We start from the raw sequence: 19,942 nt of genomic DNA, 5'->3' as shown, positions 1-19,942 counted from the left end.
GAGGGATCACAAAAGGCTATTTCTCTAGACCTTTGTAGCCCTGAGAATTCAGGGATTGCCAGTGGATAGCAAAAAGCTTTTGAAAATATTTCCTCATCTATTTGGCATTAAATCATTGTCATATTACCAGATTAAAATGTTTTACTTTTTCAATTGGGATTCTAGGCCTGTGCTCCAAAGAACAGAAGAGAGTATGGTTTGCAGATGGTATATTGCCCAATGGTGAAGTTGCAGATACAACAAAATTATCATCTGGAAGTAAAAGATGTTCTGAAGACTTTAGTCCTCTTTCACCTGATATGCCTGTGGTAAGGAATTCAAAGAATAACTTATTGACTAAATAAAATTTTATTTCATAGATAATTCCTGGTGTGATTATTAGAGTACTTTTTTTTTTTTAAACACTTTGAGCTTCCTAAAATAAGACATGTATTGATATACTGAATACATTTTAGATTTTATCCCCTTAAAAAAAAAGAGAGATAGTCTTGCTGTGTTGTCCAGGCTGGAGTGCAGTGGCATAATTACCACTCACTGCAGCCTCTAACTCCTGGGCTCAGGTGATGCTTCCACTTCAACCTCCCAAGTAGCTGGGATTACAGATGTGAGCCACCAGGCCTGGTTTAGACTTTACTGTTTAAAAAAAAAAAAAAAAGATTTTTTTTTAATTACTTTTTTTTTTTTTTTTAAAGAGACATAGTCTCACTATTTTGCCTAGGCTGGTCTCAAACTCCTGATCTTTAGTAATCCTCCCATCTCATCCTCCTGAGTCATTGAGATTACAGGTATAAATCACCACACCTGGCAGATTTTACCTTTTTTTTTTTTTGAGATGGAGTCTCTGTCACCCAGGCTGGAGTGTAATGGCGCAATTTCAGCTCACTGCAACCTCCGCCTCCTGGGTTCAAGCGATTCTCCTGCCACAGCCTCCCGGGTAGCTGGGATTACAGGCACCCACCACCACACCTGGCTAATTTTTGTATTTTTAGTAGAGATGAGGTTTCACCATGTTGGCCAGCTGGTCTCAAACTCCTGACCTCAAGTTATCTGCCCATCTCGGCCTCCTAAAATGCTGGTTATAACAGGAGTGAGCCACTGCACCTGGCCCAGATTTTACTTTTTTAAATGTCAGTTTAAGGGACTGGTTCTCACACTTTCAGCCTCAGGACCCCTTTATACTCTTAAAAGTTATTGAGCACCCTAAAGCACTATAGGTTTCGTGGGTTATACCTATTGATAATTACTATATTAAAATTAAAATTCAGAAATTTAAATATTTATTAACTAATTACAAAATAAGGCTATTAACATTAGTAGAAATAATATTTTATGAAAAAAGTTTTTCAGAACAAAAATTTAGTGAGAATAGAGGCATTGTTTGCCTTTTTGCCAATTTCTTTAATGCCTGACTTAGTAGAAGACAAACATATTCTCACATCTGGTTCTACATTCTGTGTGTTGTGATACATTTTTTTTTGGTTAAATTATATGAAAAAAATCGTAGGACCGCACCAATTCCCTGAAAGGGTCTTGGAGACCCCAGAGATCTCTAGACCGCATTTTGAGAACCACTGGTTTGGGGAAATGTAACAGATTTAGTAATTTAATTTATACTAAGATCTATTTAGTTATTTTCAAACATTCAAGAAAGTATGTGATGATGATAACTTATGCTTGCATTTGCATAAATGTGCTAGATGTTAAACATAAGATATATAATACAGAATCCCAGATCACTAAGAATTCTCATTGTAAAGTGGCACATACTCATAGAAGCAAGTATAAATGTATGAATTAGTAATATTTTATGCATTAAATAGATTTATTGAGCATCTACTCTGTGCCAGTCACCTGGTTGATTCTAGCTACATACATATATTAGAAAAGATGGATACTAGGTCGGCTGCGGTGGCTCACCCCTGTAATCTCAGCACTTTGGGAGGCCGAGGTGGGTGAATCACCTGAGGTCAGGAGTTCAAGACCACCTGACCAACATGGCAAAACCCCGTCTATACTAAAAAAAAAATACAAAAATTACCCGGGTGTTGTGACGCATGCCTGTAATCTCAACTACTAGGGCAGGCTGAGACAGGAGAAAATCGCTTGAACCCAGGAGGCAGAGGTTGCAGTGGGCCAAGATTGCGCCACTGCACTGCAGCCTGACAACAGGGTGAGACTCCATCTCAAAAAAAGAAAAAAAAAGATGGATACTTACCGGCTCTGTTGAAATTTATATTTGGTAGAAACATACGCTGTTTGTCAAGAGTTCATGAGCTACACTTTACAAATAGCTGTAATTACCATGGGTATGTTTCCTAGCTAGCACCTACTGTCAATCTATATTAATGAAAACTCTGAACAGGCTAGTAAATATTGAGTTCATAATTGGTTCTTATTTCATATTGACTTTGTACAGTCTAAAAAGAAAAAGGCTTTTTTGAAATAGTCTTTATGGGTCGTTTATTCCAGGTGGTTACTCTTGTGGAATATAGCTAATGCGCTGCTTCCTAACCACTCCCCTCCCCTTCTTCCTACCTTGTCCCTCCTCCCTACCCACCCAAGGGTTTTTGGCTATCATAAGAAGGGGAGAGCCTTGGATTGAACTAAGCTTGCTCACTGTGTGATATGATATGGGATCTTGAAGTTCTTCTTGCCTCATTTTTCCCAGTCTTAATATTAAGTCATTAATAACTACCTGAGCATGCAATAAAACTAAAACTTTATACTTCTAAATACGTTATGCTCCTGAATTTGCAGAATCAAAATGGTACTGTTTCTTGGGAAATTTGACTTTAAGAGAATTTCTGAACCCATTTTGGTTTTATTCTTACCAAAAAGATGTTTGGCTATAGTGATCTCATTTCATAGTTGAACAGAGAATATGAACTGATTTGTTAATTTTTTTATTCCATGTTTTACAGACAGTAAACACAGTGGATCATTCCCATTCTACTACAGTGGAAAAACCAAACAATGAGACAGGAGATATTACAAGAAATGAGATAATTCAGAGTCCTATTTCTCAGGTTCCATCAGTGGAAAAATTGCCTGTAAACACAGGAAATGAGGGGTTACCTACTTCTGGTTCATTTACACTAGATAATGATGTTTTTGCAGAAATTGAAGAACCATCTAGTGCTACTGTTGCCTTAGTTAACAGCAATTTACCTATTGCTGGTATTTCAGATTATAGGTTACTGTGTGATATTAACAAGTACGTTTGCAATAAGATTAGTCTTCTACCTAATGATGAGGACAGTTTGCCCCCACTTCTGGTTGCATCTGGAGAAAAGGGATCAGGTAGGAGAGCAGTTATTTAAATTTAAAAAAATTAAAAAATATGTATTGATCAATTTTGTCTGTGACATATGAAATGGATTTTCTTAAAACTTACTTTGGTTGCAATATGTACTAGGGCTGGTAACTTGTTTACAGAAAGTCTTACTATATTAAAAACAAATTCTAAAAGTATTTGAACTTTTATGATCCATTTATCACATCTGGCTCCCTAATTTCAAATAACGCAAACTCCAATGCAATAGGGAAGCTCATAGACTTTTAGTCTGAAGAAATGTTTCCATTGTATTAGAATTTTGACACTGTATTATCACTTTTTTTTTTTTTTTTTAAATGAGCATGATACCTAAAGAAAAGAGCATTAGATTGGATGGCAAAGCTAGGAAGTTTAGTTCCTTGTCTGCTACTTGTTACATCTATGACTTGTAATGTGTTATTTAATCTCCTTGGGCCTCAGTTTCCTTCGTAAATAGAGAGAACCTAGATGATTTCTAAGGTCCTTTTCAAGCAGGAGATTCTATGGCTAACCCCCACCCCAGAGTGGTTTCTAGGATAGACACTTGTCACTCCAGGCATTATGTCACGTGGCAGTTCTCTGTGTGATAGTGTAGGGGAATGAAGCTTCGGATCTGTGTTCTGTCAGCAGGAGCCATTACATGAATCTAGGTGTAGTGGCAAAAATAGAGTAAGCCCTGTTCTTTGTGTGCCATGCGTATCTTTCTATTGATTGTCAAGATTTTTTATTTTATTTTTATTTATTTTTTTGCTACCTGGTCACTGATATAGGCATATAGTAGCAAGTGCTGACACAGGCATGTGGTAGCAAGCAGCATATATAACGTGGGTCTAGACTACTTTCACAGACTTGTACATTTCAAAAATTATAAATGGAGTGCCTGCCAAACTGGAATCCACTTTATAAAAATGTTTGTCTTAAAACTTTGAAGGTGCTAAAATTGTATACATTTGCTGTTTAATCAACATAGTGTAAATATACTATATACATTACAGTATTAATAACTTTACATGGAAAGAAAAGTAAAAATTACTATTTAACAGTTGTCTAGGTTGTTGACTGATTTTATGAAACATGTTTGCTTTTGTTTTTAAATTTGATCAGGCCACTGGTGGATTTATAAATTTGTTTTTTTCTCATTTGTAAGCATATTTAACAGGATATTTATCCTGATTAATATATTACTTTCATCATTTAGTGCCTGTAGTAGAAGAACATCCATCTCATGAGCAGATCATTTTGCTTCTTGAAGGTGAAGGCTTTCATCCTGTTACATTTGTCCTAAATGCAAATCTGCTCGTGAATGTCAAATTCGTATTTTGTAAGTAATAATTTATCCTTATTTCCTTAATTGGTAAGCAGGATTTCTCAATTAATTACATCTTCAGGTTAGATTTTGACTGGCATTGGTGAAAAATAAGCAGGATTGGATATTGGTTTTTCAGCCATATGTGACTGTAAATAAATTTTGCAAATTTATGTTCAGTAGGACTTGAAACATGAGCTTACAGATTTGTGTTAGCATCCCTCAGTCAATCTTAGGTTTAGGTCATGAGCTTATATAGCTGAGCTGTATTTTGATTCTCATGATACAATTGACTATATCTCCTGTGGCTTTTAGATAATTTGAAATTTAGTAACCGAAATAAGCAGCAATTCTGATTTAGTAGCAGTAAAGACAGTTTTAAAGTAAGTGACATGTGACCTAATAATCCTTAATGATTAATAATCCTCACTACTCCATAATGCATCTGTCAGCTTTTCATTCTATTTGAAACTAGATTCTTATCCACTACATTTCAGCATTTAGTGTGTCTTTTATTTTAATGTTATTTATTAATTGGCTCCCTCTGATAATCCTTTTTCTTACTTTATATGAATCTTACACAATTCAATTTAAGGTTTTCATAAGAAGAACTTTGGGAGCACAAGGAATTTGAAAAGTTATGGCTGGGTGTGGTGGCTCACGCTTGTAATCCTAGCACTTTGGGAGGCCAAGGTGGGTGGATCGCTTGAGGTCAGGAGTTCGAGACCAATTTGGCCAACATGGCGAAACCCTGTCTCTGCTTTTAAAAAAAAAAAAGAAAAGTTAAATGCAGAAACAATTGTTCTTAGTTTTTTGGTTAATAGAAGTTGACCTTAATAGTTATATTCTTTTATCATCTAAGATTCCTCAGACAAATATTGGTACTTTTCAACCAATGGATTGCATGGCTTGGGACAGGCAGAAATTATTATTCTATTGTTACGTTTGCCAAATGAAGATACTATTCCTAAGGACATCTTCAGACTATTTATCACCATGTATAAGGATGCTCTAAAAGGTATGGCATTTTATTCTGAACTGTTCAGACTAGGGAATGGGTAAATTTGTTAAAGGCATTTATGCTTTTGGCTGTGCTAGCTATACTAAAGAATTATTTCTTGAAGAGATTGCTGATTTCTTAAAATAGCTTAATAATTATTTTGTCTGTTTAAAACTAACATTTTATGTGATTAGTGTCTATATGCAGATTTTTGTATTTAAAAAATGGAAATATATCGTTGATTTTTTTTTTTTTTTTTGAGACAGTGTCTCCACCGAGGCTGGAGTGCAGTGGCACAATCTTGGCTCACTGCAACCTTTACATCCCGGATTCAAGCGATTCTTCTGCCTTTGCCTCTCAAGTAGTTGGGATTACAGGCACTTGCCATCATGCCCAGCTACTTTTTGTATTTTTAGTAGAGGCAGGGTTTCAGCATGCTGGCCAGGCTGGTCTAGAACTCCTGATCTCAAGTGACCCGCCCGCCTCAGTCTCCCAAAGTGCTGGGATTACAGGCGTGAGCCACTGTGCCTGGCCGGCCTCCTTGTTTTTTAAATGTATCTATGTAATTTCCTTACTGTCTGTACAAGACTAGGAGATTTGATCATTTTTCACATGACCATGCAGTAAGGAGAAAAAACTGAACGGTTGGAAACATTTTCAGGTTTTTGTTCATAATCCCCAATATCCATGAATAACTGGGAGCTTTTCGTACAGAAGGTATTTAATAGATGCTTTTGCAAGAACAGAAACAAGAAAAAAAAAATCTATAGTGTCTTAACTTAAGACAGTTTATATTGGGATATTCAAACTCAGAACATTTCTTCAAAACAATAACAAAACAACTTAAAATCTTTTTACTAATGATTTTATTTTGCAGGAAAATACATAGAAAACTTGGACAGTATTACCTTTACTGAGAGTTTTCTCAGTAGCAAAGATCATGGAGGATTCCTGTTTATTACACCTACTTTTCAGAAACTTGATGGTCTCCCATTACCAAGTAATCCTTTTCTTTGTGGAATTCTTATCCAGAAGCTTGAGATTCCCTGGGCAAAGGTTTTTCCTATGCGTTTAATGTTGAGATTGGGTGCAGAATATAAAGGTAAGTTTTAGAGTAATAAGTTAAATTGCGTATTTTCAAAGAATGTAAAGACTTTCAGGGAATCATTAACATCAATTTTAATGGATTAATGGAACTACTTTTATTTTGCTATGCTTTTAAAGTTCTAAGACAGCCCTCTTCTGCTACCAGGTTGGTCTAGATAACTGTGGTATATCTTCAAGTTTCTAGATGTTCATAAGTTATTTTATTACCTAAAACTCTTCTTCTTAAATTTCAGAACAAAACAGAAAACTTTCACAGTACAGGTTGAGTATGCCATATCTGAAATATATTGGATCAGTTTTTTGGATTTTGGACTTTTTTAGATTCTGGAATATTCACAGAATGCATACCAGTGAAGCATCCCAAATTCAAAATCTGAAATGCTCCAGTGAGCATTTCTTTTGAGCATCACGTTGGCGTTTGAAAAAGCTATAGGCCGGGCAAGTGGCTCACGCCTGTAATCCCAGCACTTTGGGAGGCCAAGGTGGGTGGATCACATGAGGTCAGGAGTTCGAGACCAGCCTGGCCAACATGGTGAAACCCTGTCTCTACTAAAAATACAAAAATTAGCTGGGTAAGGTGGCAGGTGCCTGTAATCCCAGCTACTCAGGAGACTGAAGCAGGAGAATTCACCTGAACCTAGGAGGCAGCTTTGCAGTGAGCTGAGATTGTGCCTTTGCATTCCAGCCAGGGTGACAGAGCAAGACTACGTCTCAAAAAAAAAAAAAGAAGAAAAAGTTACAGAGTTTAGAGCATTTTGGATTTTAGGTTTTTAGATTTGGGATGTTCAACATGTGTTAATTACTTCTGCTAACATTTTCTTAAAAGTATCTACTGTTGGGAGTTTGTTATGTTGCCTGCATATTAAGAAGGTAAATCATTGCCTCTCTCCATTTTTCTATATTATAAAGCCAAACAAAGGATTTTTGGGTTAGCAGTGCTATTGTTTTCAGTTACTGACTATAATTAAAAGCTAACTATTTTTAGGGAAGGAAGTACTTAGAAATTGTGGTTATTTTTCTAAGCTTGATTATTCTTATTTTTATATTCTGATGTTTATCTCTCAAAGGTGATATAGCCTATATCATTACATGTGTATGGGCATGTGTGTGTATTTTCTTATCTACCCTTGACACAACTGGTGATTCTAAAGCTGCTGTGATGTTTATATATATGGTTATTTCTGAGTTAGAATCATTTCTAGTGTTAAACTTTTTTGAATTCCCACTGTATCTTTTATCTCTGACTTTTTTCAAGAAATATATTTATTGCATTTGAAGTACATCACGTCTAATGAACTTTTTAGACATTTGATTCTAATATAAGTTGGTAGGGATTTTCTTGGAGGAAAATTAAATGTTGAGAAGCTATAAAAGTGGTGATTACTATTTCAGAATAGACAAAAAAAAAGGGATAATCTATTTGGCAAATTTTATTAAATTGTGATTTTGGGGATGGGTGTTCCTTACCATTTAAGATTTACATGTGTGATGCTATTAACTTGTGGGAAAAGTAACAAAATTTAATTTGCATCTCAGGTTTTGTACTGTGTGAACCAAAGAGCTTAAGACATTTCACTTTAAGCCAAATGTTTCATCGATTCAACCCAGTATTTTGCCTCTGATTTAATATTTTTTAATAGACGATTAGGGGAATAAACTAGCTAATCAAATTATTATGGAACATGTCTGTAAGTATGGCCAGTATTTTTGCCAGTAGCACTTCTAGATAGTCTGGTTTTCTCACACTGAAGGTTGGAGAATCATGGAGCAATATGAAGGGCTTCTCATAAATCATAGGGATTGGAACTGCAAAGCTATGATAAGCTATTTAGTAGTAATGAGGGGAAATTGTCAGTTATATATAATAGTTAATTCGCCTCAGCTGTTTTCTGAATTCTTTCTGTTCTACTAGATTTTACATAGACTGGCACTTTGACATTATTGGTGCCCATGTCTTTTTAGATGTGAACTCTGTGTGTGTGTGTGTGTGTGTGTGTGTGTATTTTGTTACAGAGGTAACGTACATTTGAAAAAACTAATGTGAAAGTGAAAGTCCCAAGAATAAAGACTGAAAGTAACTGTCTCAAATTAGTAATTTTTAAGTGCTTTTGAAAATATCTGTGGTTTTATGCTGAGATCACTGGTTTTGAATACCATTAAATGTTCAAATAGATGATTTATGAGGTCCCTTTGTAACTCAGATAGTATGTCATTCTAAGCTATAACCTGTTGAGAACAGTGTTTTAAACAAAATTACCTCTTCATATTGCAAAGGATGCCCCCTTATTCATATAAGGCAAAAAGTTAGCAGTTAATCATGTCCTTTATCATTTGTATGTCTTTTAACACTAATGTCTTGTATTTTTTTCGAATTAGACCCACTGTCCTTCAAATAACTTAGTTGCCTTTTTAGAATTACAAAATATGTTTGTACTAGCAAGAATATGACTACTTTGACTTAAGTCTTTAAAGCAGCTAATGTTGGGTATGTGGTGCTCCTTTAGAATTTTAAGGAAGTGTATTTGTGTAATAGACATTAAAAAGATTAGTTTGCTTAAGACCTAACTTGAGAACTGAAGGTTACAAATGTGTCTGTGTGTTATCACTATAGAAATAGTCTTGCCTTCTTTCCTTCAAAATCCCTGCTGCGTTGCCAGTAAGGTCTCTTTTCCTTTTTGGTGTCCAGTATTTATGGTGCTCTAAAGAAAGAACATAGTTAGGTAACCAACCTCATGTCCCTTCCCTTTTTGTGCATTAGTTTCCCTAACTCTATCTGTATATTTCTTTTATCATGCTGAACTAAGAACTTTAAAAGTTTACGACCATTCATAAATTAGCACAATTGAATATTAATTATGAATGCCTTAAAAGTCTTTAGTTCTTTGTATTTATCTTTAAATTATCAGAAATTTATAGAGTTCTAACCAGTTATCGTAATTTTCCACCCCCTATAATTTTGCAGAAACAAGATGTATAATGAAAAGATTAAATACTTTGGAATCAGACAAACCTAGTTCCAAATCTGTTTCACCAATTATTAACTTAGCCACTAGGAACAAGTTGATTCATTTCTGTGTCTCAACTTTCTCATTTATGAAATAGTATAGACACACTCATTAGGTTGTTGCTGGATTTAAATAAGATAACGTATGTATACTTCCCAGTTCAAATTAGCATCTAGTAGATACATAGATAAACAGTAAGTGTTAATATTATCTCTTGGCTGGGTGTGGTTACTCATTCCTGTAATTCCAGCACTTTGGGAGGCCAAGGTGGGCAGATCACCTGAGGTCAGGAGGTTGAGACCAGCCTGGCCAATATGGTGAAACCCTGTCTCTACTAAAAATACAAAAATTAGCCAGGCGTGGTGACATGCACCTATAATCCCAGCTACTTGGGAGGCTGAGGCAGGAGACTTGCTTGAATCCTGGAAGCGGAGGTTGCAATGAATCGAGATTGCACCGCTGCCTTCCAGCTTGGGCAACAGAGTGAGACCTTGTCTCAAAAAAAAAAAAAAAATTATCTCTCTCCCTTAAGAACTGATTGGGTGATATTTTTACATAATGTTGTTTGTAGAATGAGAATTGAAGGTAATAAATTCAATAATTTGGGCTTTTTTTTTTTTTGTTATAGTAACCAGTTTTCCTTTCTTATGTATAGCATATCCTGCTCCTCTAACAAGTATCAGAGGCCGCAAATCTCTTTTTGGAGAAATAGGACACACTATTATGAACTTACTTGTTGTGAGTAATTGAACTATTTTATTAGGTGTTTTTATACTGTTACTTTAAAACTTTATTTAGCAAAGTTTACACATTTATATTTTCCTACTTTAATTTGCCATGTTTGGTATAATGACCATTCATTTACAATAAATCATAATTATTTTAACATATTAGTGCTCAGTTTTTGATGAATTGCTTTTTTAGAACGTACTATCTCCTCATGTATGTGTACCTGATTCTAATTGCCTTTTGATTCATTCTCCTGCAGTTCTTGGATGTTTAGGTAATGTAATAACTCTATACAGACCTCTTAAAGTTGTTGAAACTTTTGTAAATGTATTAGTAAAGTCAGTCAGTCTTGTGATTTTGAGCAAATTATGACCTTAGTTTTCTCGTTTATAATAGGAAGTGTTGGATTAGATAATACCTAAAGTTCCTTTCCACTTACACTTTTTGTAATTTTGTGTTTCCCTGTTACCATAGAAAAATATTTCAGTGGACTCACTTGTATTTATCCATGCATAGTTTGAAGACCTTTTCTGTTTTGGAAGTTCTGTAACTAGAAAGAGGAGGTACCCTAAATACTACAAAATTTTTCCTGAGAATCATATTCTTTATTACTGTTGTGGAGAAGGATTTCTTAAAGAAGGATTTAATGGATGGAAAAATGCTCATGGTTAGTAGTTTATGGTAATGCGATTATTCTATGTAGGACCTTCGAAATTACCAGTATACCTTGCATAATATAGATCAACTGTTGATTCATATGGAAATGGGAAAAAGCTGCATAAAAATACCACGGAAAAAGTACAGCGATGTAAGTATAATTGTTTTATTCAAATGACAATTATTGAACATTAGAGTTCCTTAGAATTGTGTCACATTAAATTTTTTGTTTTGAATTAGACTATCTAATGTATTATGGCAACAAACATTGTTTTTGAAATTATAGAATTTGTTTGCTAGTAAATAATCTGTTTGATCATATTTTTTTTCTCCTTACTGTTTTATTGAGGTGATTACTGTTCAACTGAAGTGATTTTATTTTAAAACATTTGTTTCTATCACATTCCCAGGGAGTTGTCCAGACCAAAGCTTGACAATTATGAAGCTGGTCAGGAACGTGGCTCTTAGAATAGGCATACAATGTTAAAAGTGTTTCTAAACAAGTGTTGTTGTTTTTGTTTTTTTCCAGGTAATGAAAGTACTAAATTCTTCTAATGAGCATGTCATTAGCATTGGAGCTAGTTTCAGTACAGAAGCAGATTCTCATCTAGTGTGTATACAGAATGATGGAATTTATCAAACCCAGGCCAACAGTGCCACTGGCCATCCTAGAAAAGGTGAGCATCATGGTTCCTAGTGCTAATTTACAAAACCACCTCAATTAATAGAATTCCTTTCAAGGGGGAAATATATGTATATTTACTTATTTGCTGAATTGTTGGTGACAAAACAGTATGCTTTGAAATTTTAGCTACAAAACAGATTTTAAAATTGCTTCTAATTTTTGTTTTTCTCTTGGACTGCATTAGGCTTACAGACTTGGAAGACTGTATTGCTTTTGATATCTTTAGGTTTAGTATATCCCATAGGGTGGGAGTCTTTCTTTGAGTAGTTTCTTTCTGAAATAAGGTATTTCTTTTCACATTTATTCACTCTCTGCTCTGACTTCTCTTAGTTTGGGGAGCACAGGGTGATAAGGGTAAGAATGATTTATAAAACATAACAAGCAGCATCTGTGAATGACATTACTCTCGGTTCTGGCTGAATGGCTTCAGTGATTGCTATGATTACCAAACCCTTGCAGTAGAAGGCCTAACAAATTGAAAGTCAAATGGAAGCATTTCATAAAATTAATACATTATTATAGGATAACATACTTAAAATAGTCTTGACATCCTGGCTGCTAGTAAAATTTTTTCCTCTGCTTATAAAAGTAATATATACTTATTTGTAGTAAGCTTGGAAAATACATTTTGAAAAGTAATAAAAGAGGCCGGGCGTGGTGGCTCACGCCTGTAATCCCAGCACTTTGGGAGGCTGAGGCAGGCAGATCATGAGGTCAGGAGATCGAGACCATCCTGGCTAATACAGTGAAACCCCGTCTCTATTAAAAATACAAAAAAGTAGCTAGGTTTGGCGGCGTGCACCTATAGTCCCAGCTACTCGGGAGGCTGAGGCGGGAGAATGGCGTGAACCTGGAAGGCGGAGCTTGCAGTGAGTCGAGATCATGCCACTGTACTCCAACCTGGGTGACAGAGCGACAGATTGAGACTCCATCTCAAGAAAAAACAAAAGTAGTAAAAGAGGAAAGTGCCAAGCTATGGTCACTATTGACATTTTACTGTATATCCTTCTTATATTAACATATATGTTAAATAGATGATTTTATACTGGATAGTTATACTTTTATATTGTACTTTATCACTTAACATGATATTGGCATTTTTGCCACTAAAATTTAACAACTTTTTAGTATTTATTTGTTGAATAGGTATATTTTTACGTGGTAAAATTTAAGTTATTAATATTTATAGTGAAAAATCTCCTTTCCTCCCTTGACCACCCAGCCATCCTCTTACTTTCCCTACAGGCAACCAAACCAATGTTATCAGTTCTTATATATCCTTTCAGAGACATTTTTGTTTTAATATATATTTAAGAAATACACACACACATCTATCTCTTTCTTCCACTTTTTTAGACAAGTCCTAATATTTTCTCCATTCTATACCTTGTTTTTTTGTTGTTGTTGTTAACACACTTTGGAGATTATTCTATGTTTGTGTATAAAGAGCTTTTATATTCTACAGAACTTTCCATTTTATATGTTGTACGTCATTTAACTGTCCCTTATTGATGGACATAAGTTGTTACCAATCCTTAGGGGCTATTTATAAAAATGCTATAGTGAATAGTTTTGTACACATGCTGTTTTGTACACATTTGAACCTATCTGTAAGATAAATTCCTAGAAGTGGAATTGGTGTGTCAAAGGATACATTTACTTGTAATTTTAATAGAAAAATGCCAAGTTAGGGCTCCAGAAAGACTGTTCTGATTTGTGCTGTCACCAGTAGTGAATGTTTGATTTCCTACACCCTCAGTAATATAGGCACAAACATTTAAAACAGTATAATACTCCATCAATTGTTAATAAAACCATTAAATTATTTATTTATTTGAGACAGAGTCTTGCTCTGTCGTCCAGGCTGGAGTGCAGTGGCGCGATCTTGGCTCACTGGAACCTCCACCTCCTGGGTTCCAGCAGTTCTGCCTCAGCCTCCTGAGTGGCCGGGATTATAGGTGCCTGCCACCACTCCTGGCTAATTTTTGTATTTTTAGTAGAGACGAGGTTTCATCATGTTGGCCAGGCTGGTCAGGTGATCCGCCCTTGACCTCAGGTGATCCACCCTTGACCTCAGGTGATCCGCCCTTTTTGGCCTCCCAAAGTGCTGGGATTGAGCCACCAATCCGGTGGCATGAGCCACTGCATGCAGCGCATTAACTTATTTTAATGTAATATTTTATCTCTCTTTTTTTTTGTTTTTATAATTAGTTTTCTAGTGTAAGTTGTGTGGGTATAACATTATTGAGTACTTATGTGCATATCCACATTCTGCATTTAACAAATGCGTAACATAAAAATGAGCAGTTTAAAACAAATAATTGTTGTATTTCTTGATCAGTGACAGGTGCAAGTTTTGTGGTATTCAATGGAGCTCTAAAAACATCTTCAGGATTTCTTGCTAAGTCCAGCATAGTTGAAGGTATGAATTTCATTTTTAATGATGTTTTAATGTAGAGTAATTTTTCTGTAACCTTTTAAAAATATGTTTGATATTTACACAAGAACATATGTAAGTTATAAAGCACAGTACCACAAACTTATGAAATCAATCAGCACAAGAAGTAGAAGACTTACCTCTCTCTTCTGCCTCTCCCCAGGAATTAGTGACTAGACTGAATACGGTGTTTATCATTCTCTTGCTTAATTGTTTTTTACTTTGTATATACATCTGCCTAAACAACATATTGTTTATACTTATTTCAGAGATAAAGTGAAATCATTCTTCACATAGTTATGTAGAATTCCCTATTTTCATACATGAGTTTCTAAAATTTATGCATGTTGTTTCTTACAACTATAGCTTATTCATTTTAAATGCTATTAAATATTTTGTGAATGTATGACAATATATTCATCTCCTGATCATGAACTTCTGGGTTGTTTCTCTTCTAAGAATATATTCAAGAGTTTCTCTAAAATATATATGCAGGAGTGGAATTTATGGGCTAATAGATTAGTAAATGTTCACTTTACAAAGTATTGCTAAGTTGCTTTCCAAATTGGTTGTACCAATTTACATTACCATCAGAATATATAAAATTTATGATTGGTCTACATTTTCTCCAAACATGATATTATCAGACTGCTTAATTTGTGTCAATCCTGTAGGTGTCTCTGAATATAGTCATAATTAGCATATCCCTAATTACTAATAAGCAGAGCATCCTATTACGTATTTATTGGACATGCATGTTGCCTCTTCTGTGAAACGTCTGTTCATATCTTTTGCCCTTTTTTCTATTGGATTGTGCATCTTTTTCTGACTGACTTGTAGTTACACAACTTTATGTATTTTATATTCCTCCTCTCCCATTTTTAGTGTCTTTTTAAGTAGAAGTTGTCATTTTAATACAGTATAATTTATGACTCTTTTATGGCTAATGTTTTTTAAGAAGTCTATGATATGGTTTTGAAAGATATTCTCCTGTGTTGTCTTTGAAGATTTAAAGTTTTGCCTTTCACACTTAAGTCCCTAATTTATCTGGAATTTAATTTTGTGTGCTGTGTGAGGTAGAGAAATCCAGTGACTTTTTTTGTCATTTGAATAGGGGTTGATCCAGCATCAGATATTGAATTTTCCCTTTGCCCTAGTAATTGTTAATGCTATCTCTGTCACATAGCATGTTTTACTTGCACAATAATCCATTTCTGGGCGATATATTCTTAGCTTTTGTTTTGTTTTAGTCCGTTTGCTTAACTCTGTACCAATTCCATACTATTTTATTATTATTGTAAACATTTTCACTTTTACTATGAAAAAATCAAGCATGTATAAAAGCAAAAAAGGATAATATGATAAACATTAATGGAACCATCACCCACCTTTGACAATTATCAATTTATAGCCAATCCTACTTTATCCATACTCCTTACCTACTCTCCTCTCATTGTGTTATTTTTATTATATCATTTCATTCACAAATAATATATATTTCTAAAAGAAAAAGTATTTTTTGAGAAACGTAAGCACAAAACTACAGATTAGGCATTCCAAATCCAAAAATCTGAAATCTGAAATGATTCAAAATCCTAAACTCTTTGAGCGCTGACATGACACTCTATAGAAGTGCTCATTGGAGCATTTCAGATTTCACATTTCAGTTTCAGATGCTCAACTGCCAAGTATATAATGCAAATATTCCAAAATCCAAAAAAAAAAATCTGAAATCTGAAACACTTTTGGCCCTGTGCACTTCTGATAAGGGACACCTGTATTATCACACATAAATATTATATCAATAATTCCTGTATATCCAATCAGTAGTCACATTACCCCGATTTTCTCACTTCTTAAAATGTTTGTTCAAATCGGTATCCAAATAAGATCCAGTCACTGCAAATAATTATGTCTACTCTTTTAATTATGAGTATTTTCAGTTTTTTTGTGTGTGTGATTACTTCATCTTAATCAATTTGGGCTGCCATAACAAAATACAACAGATTGAGTAATGTAAAAAACATATATTTATTTTCTCACAATTCTGGAGGCCAGAAGTCCAAGATCAAGGTGCCAGCAAGGTTGGTTTATGGTAAGGCTTGTCTCCTTGGCTTGTGGGTGGCTGTGTCCTTACATGGCCTTTTCTCTGTGTGCACTCTCAGAGCTCCAGTATCTCTTCTTCTTATAAGAACACTAGTCCTAGGCTGGGTATGGTGGATCACGCCTGTAATCCCAGCACTTTGGGAGGCTGAGGCAGGTGGATCGTTTGAGGTCAGGAGTTTGAGCCTGGCCACCATGGTGAAACCCCATCTCGACTAAAAATACAAAAATTAGTTGGGCATAGTGGTGGGTGCCTGTGATCCCAGCTACTTGGGAGGGTGAGGCAGGAGAATCATATGAACCTGGGAGGCAGAGGTTGCAGTGAGCCGAGATCGTGCCATTGCACTCTAGCCTAGGTGACAGAGTGAGAGACTGTCTCAAAACAAACAAACAAACAAAAAAAACAAAAAAACACCAGTCCTTTCAGATTAAGGCCTCACCTTTATGACTTTATTTAGCTTTAATTACCTCCTTAAAGGTCCAACTCCAAATACAGTTATATTTGGGGGTTAGGGCTTCAACATAAGAACTCTGGGGGAATACAATTCTGTCCATACATTTAGATTTTCTAATTCTTTTTTAATCAATTATGTTAATATGTGGCTTTCTAAGTGTGTTAGTCCGTTTTCACACTGCTATGAAGAACTGCCTGAGACTGGGTAATTTACAAAGGAAGGAGGTTTAATTGGCTCACAGTTCAGTATGGCTGGGGAGGCTTCAGGAAACTTACAGTCATGGTGGAAGGTGAAGGGGAAGCAAGGCACCTTCTTCACAAGGCAGCAGGAAGGAGAAGTGCTGAGTTAAGGGGGAAGAGCCCCTTATAAAACCATCAGATCTTGTGAGAACTCACTTGCTATCATTAGAACAGCATGGGGGAAACTGCCCCCATGATCCAGTTACCTCCACCTGGTCTCTCCCTTGACATGTGGGGATTAATGGGGATTACAATTCAAAATGAGATTTGGGTAGGGACACAAGGCCTAACTATATCATTCTTCCCCTGGCGCCTCCCAAATCTCATGTTCTCACATTTCAAGACACAAACATGTCTTTGCAACAGTCTCCCAAAATCTTAACATATTCCAGCATTAACCCAAAAGTCCAAGTCCAAAGTCTCATCTGAGACAAGGCAAGTCCCTTCTGCCTATGAGCTTGTAAAATCAAAAGCAAGTTAGTTACTTCCCAGATACATTTAGGGTACAGGCACTGGGTAAATACACCCATTCCAAATGTGAGAAATTGGCCAAAATGAAGGCACTACAGGCCCCGTGCAAGTCTGAAATCCAGCAGGGCAATCAAATCTTATACCTCTAAAATGATTTCCTTTGACTCCATGTTTCACATCCAGGTCATGCTGATGTAAAAGGTGGGCTTCTACAGCCTTGGGCAGCCTCTGGCCCTGTGGCTTTGCAGGGTACAGCCTCTCACAGCTGTTTTCATGTGCTGGTGTTGAGTGTCTGGCACTTTCCCAAGCGCACAGTATGAGCTGTTGGTGGATCTACCATTCTGGGGTATGGAGTATGGTTACCCTCTTCTCACAGCTCCACTAGGCAGTGCCCCAGTGGGGACTCTGTGAGTGCTCCAACCCCACATTTCCCTTCTACACTGCCCTAGCAGAGGTTCTCTGTGAGGGCTCCACGCCTGCAGCAAACTTCTGCCTGGACCTCCAGGCATTTCCATGCATCCTCTGAAATCTAGGTGGAGGTTCCCAAACCTCAGTTCTTGACTTCTGTGCACCTACAGGCCCAACACCACCTGTAAGCCACCAAAGCTTGGGGCATGCACCCTTTGAAGCAATGGCCTGAGCTGTATGTTGGCCCCTTTAGCCATGACTGAGACACTGGGCACCAAGTCCTGAGACTACACAAAGCAGTAAGGTCCTGTACCCGGCCCACAAAACCATTTTTCCCTCCTAGACCTCCAGGCCTGTAATGGGAGGGGCTGTTGTGAAGGTCTCTGAGATGCCCTAGAGACATTTTCCCCATTGTCTTGGGGATTAATGTTTGGCTCCTCATTACTTATGCAAGTTTCTGCGACCAGGTTGAATTTCTTCTCAGAAAATGGGTTTTTCTTTATTGCATTGTCAGGCTGCAAATTTTCCAAACTTTTATGCTCTGCTTCCCATTTAAACGTAAGTTTCAGTTCCAAAGTGTATCTTTGTGAATGCATAAAACTTAATGTTTTTTAGAGCCCCTAAATCACCTCTTGAATGCTTTGCTGCTTAGAAATTTCTTCTGCCAGATACCCTAAATTATCTCTCTCAAGTTCGAAGTTCCACAGATCTCTAGGGCAGGGGCAAAATGCTGCCAGTTTCTTTGCCAAAGCATAGCAACAGTCACCTTTATTCTCATTCCCAACAAGTTCCTCCTCTCTATCTGAGATCACCTCAGCCTGGACTTCATTGTCCATGTCACTATCAGCATTTTGGTCAAAGCTATTCAACAAGTCGCTAGGAAGTTTCAAACTTTCCCACATCTTCCTCTCTTCTTCTGATCCCGCCAAACTGTTCCAACCTCTGCCTGATACGCAGTTCCAAAGTCACTTCCACATTTTCAAGTATCTTTATAGCAACACCCCACTCTGTGTGGTATCAATTTACTGTATTAGTCTGTTCTCATGCTGCTATATAAGGACATACCCAAGACTGGGTAATTTATAAAGGAAAGAGGTTTAATTGTCTCACAGTTCAGCACAGCCTCAGGAAACTTATGATCATGGTAGAAGGTGCAGGGGAAGCAAAGCACCTTCTTCACAAGGCGGCAGGTAGAAGTGCTGAGCTAAGGGGAAGAGCCCCTTATAAAACCATCAGATCTTTCTAGAACTGTCTCATCACAAGAACAGCATGGGGGAAACTGCCCCCATGATTCAGTTACTTCCACCTGTTCTCTCCCTTGACATGTGAGGATTATGGGGATTAGAATTCAAGATGAGATTTGGGTGGGGACACAAAGCCTAACCACATCACTAAGAATTTATCCATTTCATTTATGTTATCTAATTTGTTGGCATAGCATTCTTCGTAGTAATCCCTTATAATCCTTTATTTCTATGATGTTGGTAGTAATGTCCCCTCATTAATTGCTGATTTTAGTAATTGGAATCTTCTTTTTTTCTTGGTTATTCTAGTAAAGGTTTGTCAATTATATTTTGTTTCTCTGTTCCTTCCCTACTGTTTTTTTGTGTTAGATTTTTTTTGTGTGTTAGATATTTTCTAGTGTGCCATTTTAATTCACTTGTCATTTCTTTTAATATTTTTTTTGGTTATTTAATAGGCATTACAGTTAATACCTAAATGTTTAACAATATAATTCAGATAAATACCAATCTAATTTCCATAGTATGCAAAAAGTTTCCTCCTGTTTATCATTTCCTCTCTCCTCCTTTGTGTTGTTATTGCCATACAAACTACATGTTTATACACTATGTGCCCATTAACCCTGATTTATAATTATTGATTTATGCAGATGTTTTTTAAATGAGAAGAGGAAAGAGTTACAACCCAAAATACGTTTATGTTCTTACATATTAACCTATATAGTTACCTTACCTATTCTTTTATTCATGTGCATTCAAGTTACTGTCTAGCATCCTTTTATTTAA

At 36.1% G+C, this 19,942-nt stretch overlaps 1 protein-coding gene across 5 annotated transcripts in view; it reads left to right on the top strand.

Annotated features, from left to right (window-relative positions):
- Window positions 1-19,942, top strand: part of ZFYVE16 (zinc finger FYVE-type containing 16) — a 64,386-nt gene that overhangs the window by 31,100 nt on the left and 13,344 nt on the right. For all 5 annotated transcript variants that reach the window (XR_005234607.2, XR_012092735.1, XM_073014654.1 and 2 more), the window contains 9 exons: window positions 166-308; window positions 2,922-3,300; window positions 4,512-4,634; window positions 5,482-5,637; window positions 6,497-6,721; window positions 10,387-10,469; window positions 11,164-11,268; window positions 11,647-11,794; window positions 14,144-14,224. Coding sequence is in view for 3 of the 5 variants with exons in the window: in XM_073014654.1 (XP_072870755.1) it covers window positions 166-308; window positions 2,922-3,300; window positions 4,512-4,634; window positions 5,482-5,637; window positions 6,497-6,721; window positions 10,387-10,469; window positions 11,164-11,268; window positions 11,647-11,794; window positions 14,144-14,224 (1,443 nt within the window). In the remaining 2 variants the exon portion in view is untranslated. The remainder of the gene's footprint in view (window positions 1-165; window positions 309-2,921; window positions 3,301-4,511; window positions 4,635-5,481; window positions 5,638-6,496; window positions 6,722-10,386; window positions 10,470-11,163; window positions 11,269-11,646; window positions 11,795-14,143; window positions 14,225-19,942) is intronic.

This window comes from Chlorocebus sabaeus, chromosome 4 (genome assembly GCF_047675955.1).
Source record: "Chlorocebus sabaeus isolate Y175 chromosome 4, mChlSab1.0.hap1, whole genome shotgun sequence".
NCBI classification, from domain to species: domain Eukaryota; kingdom Metazoa; phylum Chordata; class Mammalia; order Primates; family Cercopithecidae; genus Chlorocebus; species Chlorocebus sabaeus.
Note: the sequence above shows the minus strand (reverse complement) of the source record. Positions and strands in the feature narration are given on the sequence as shown.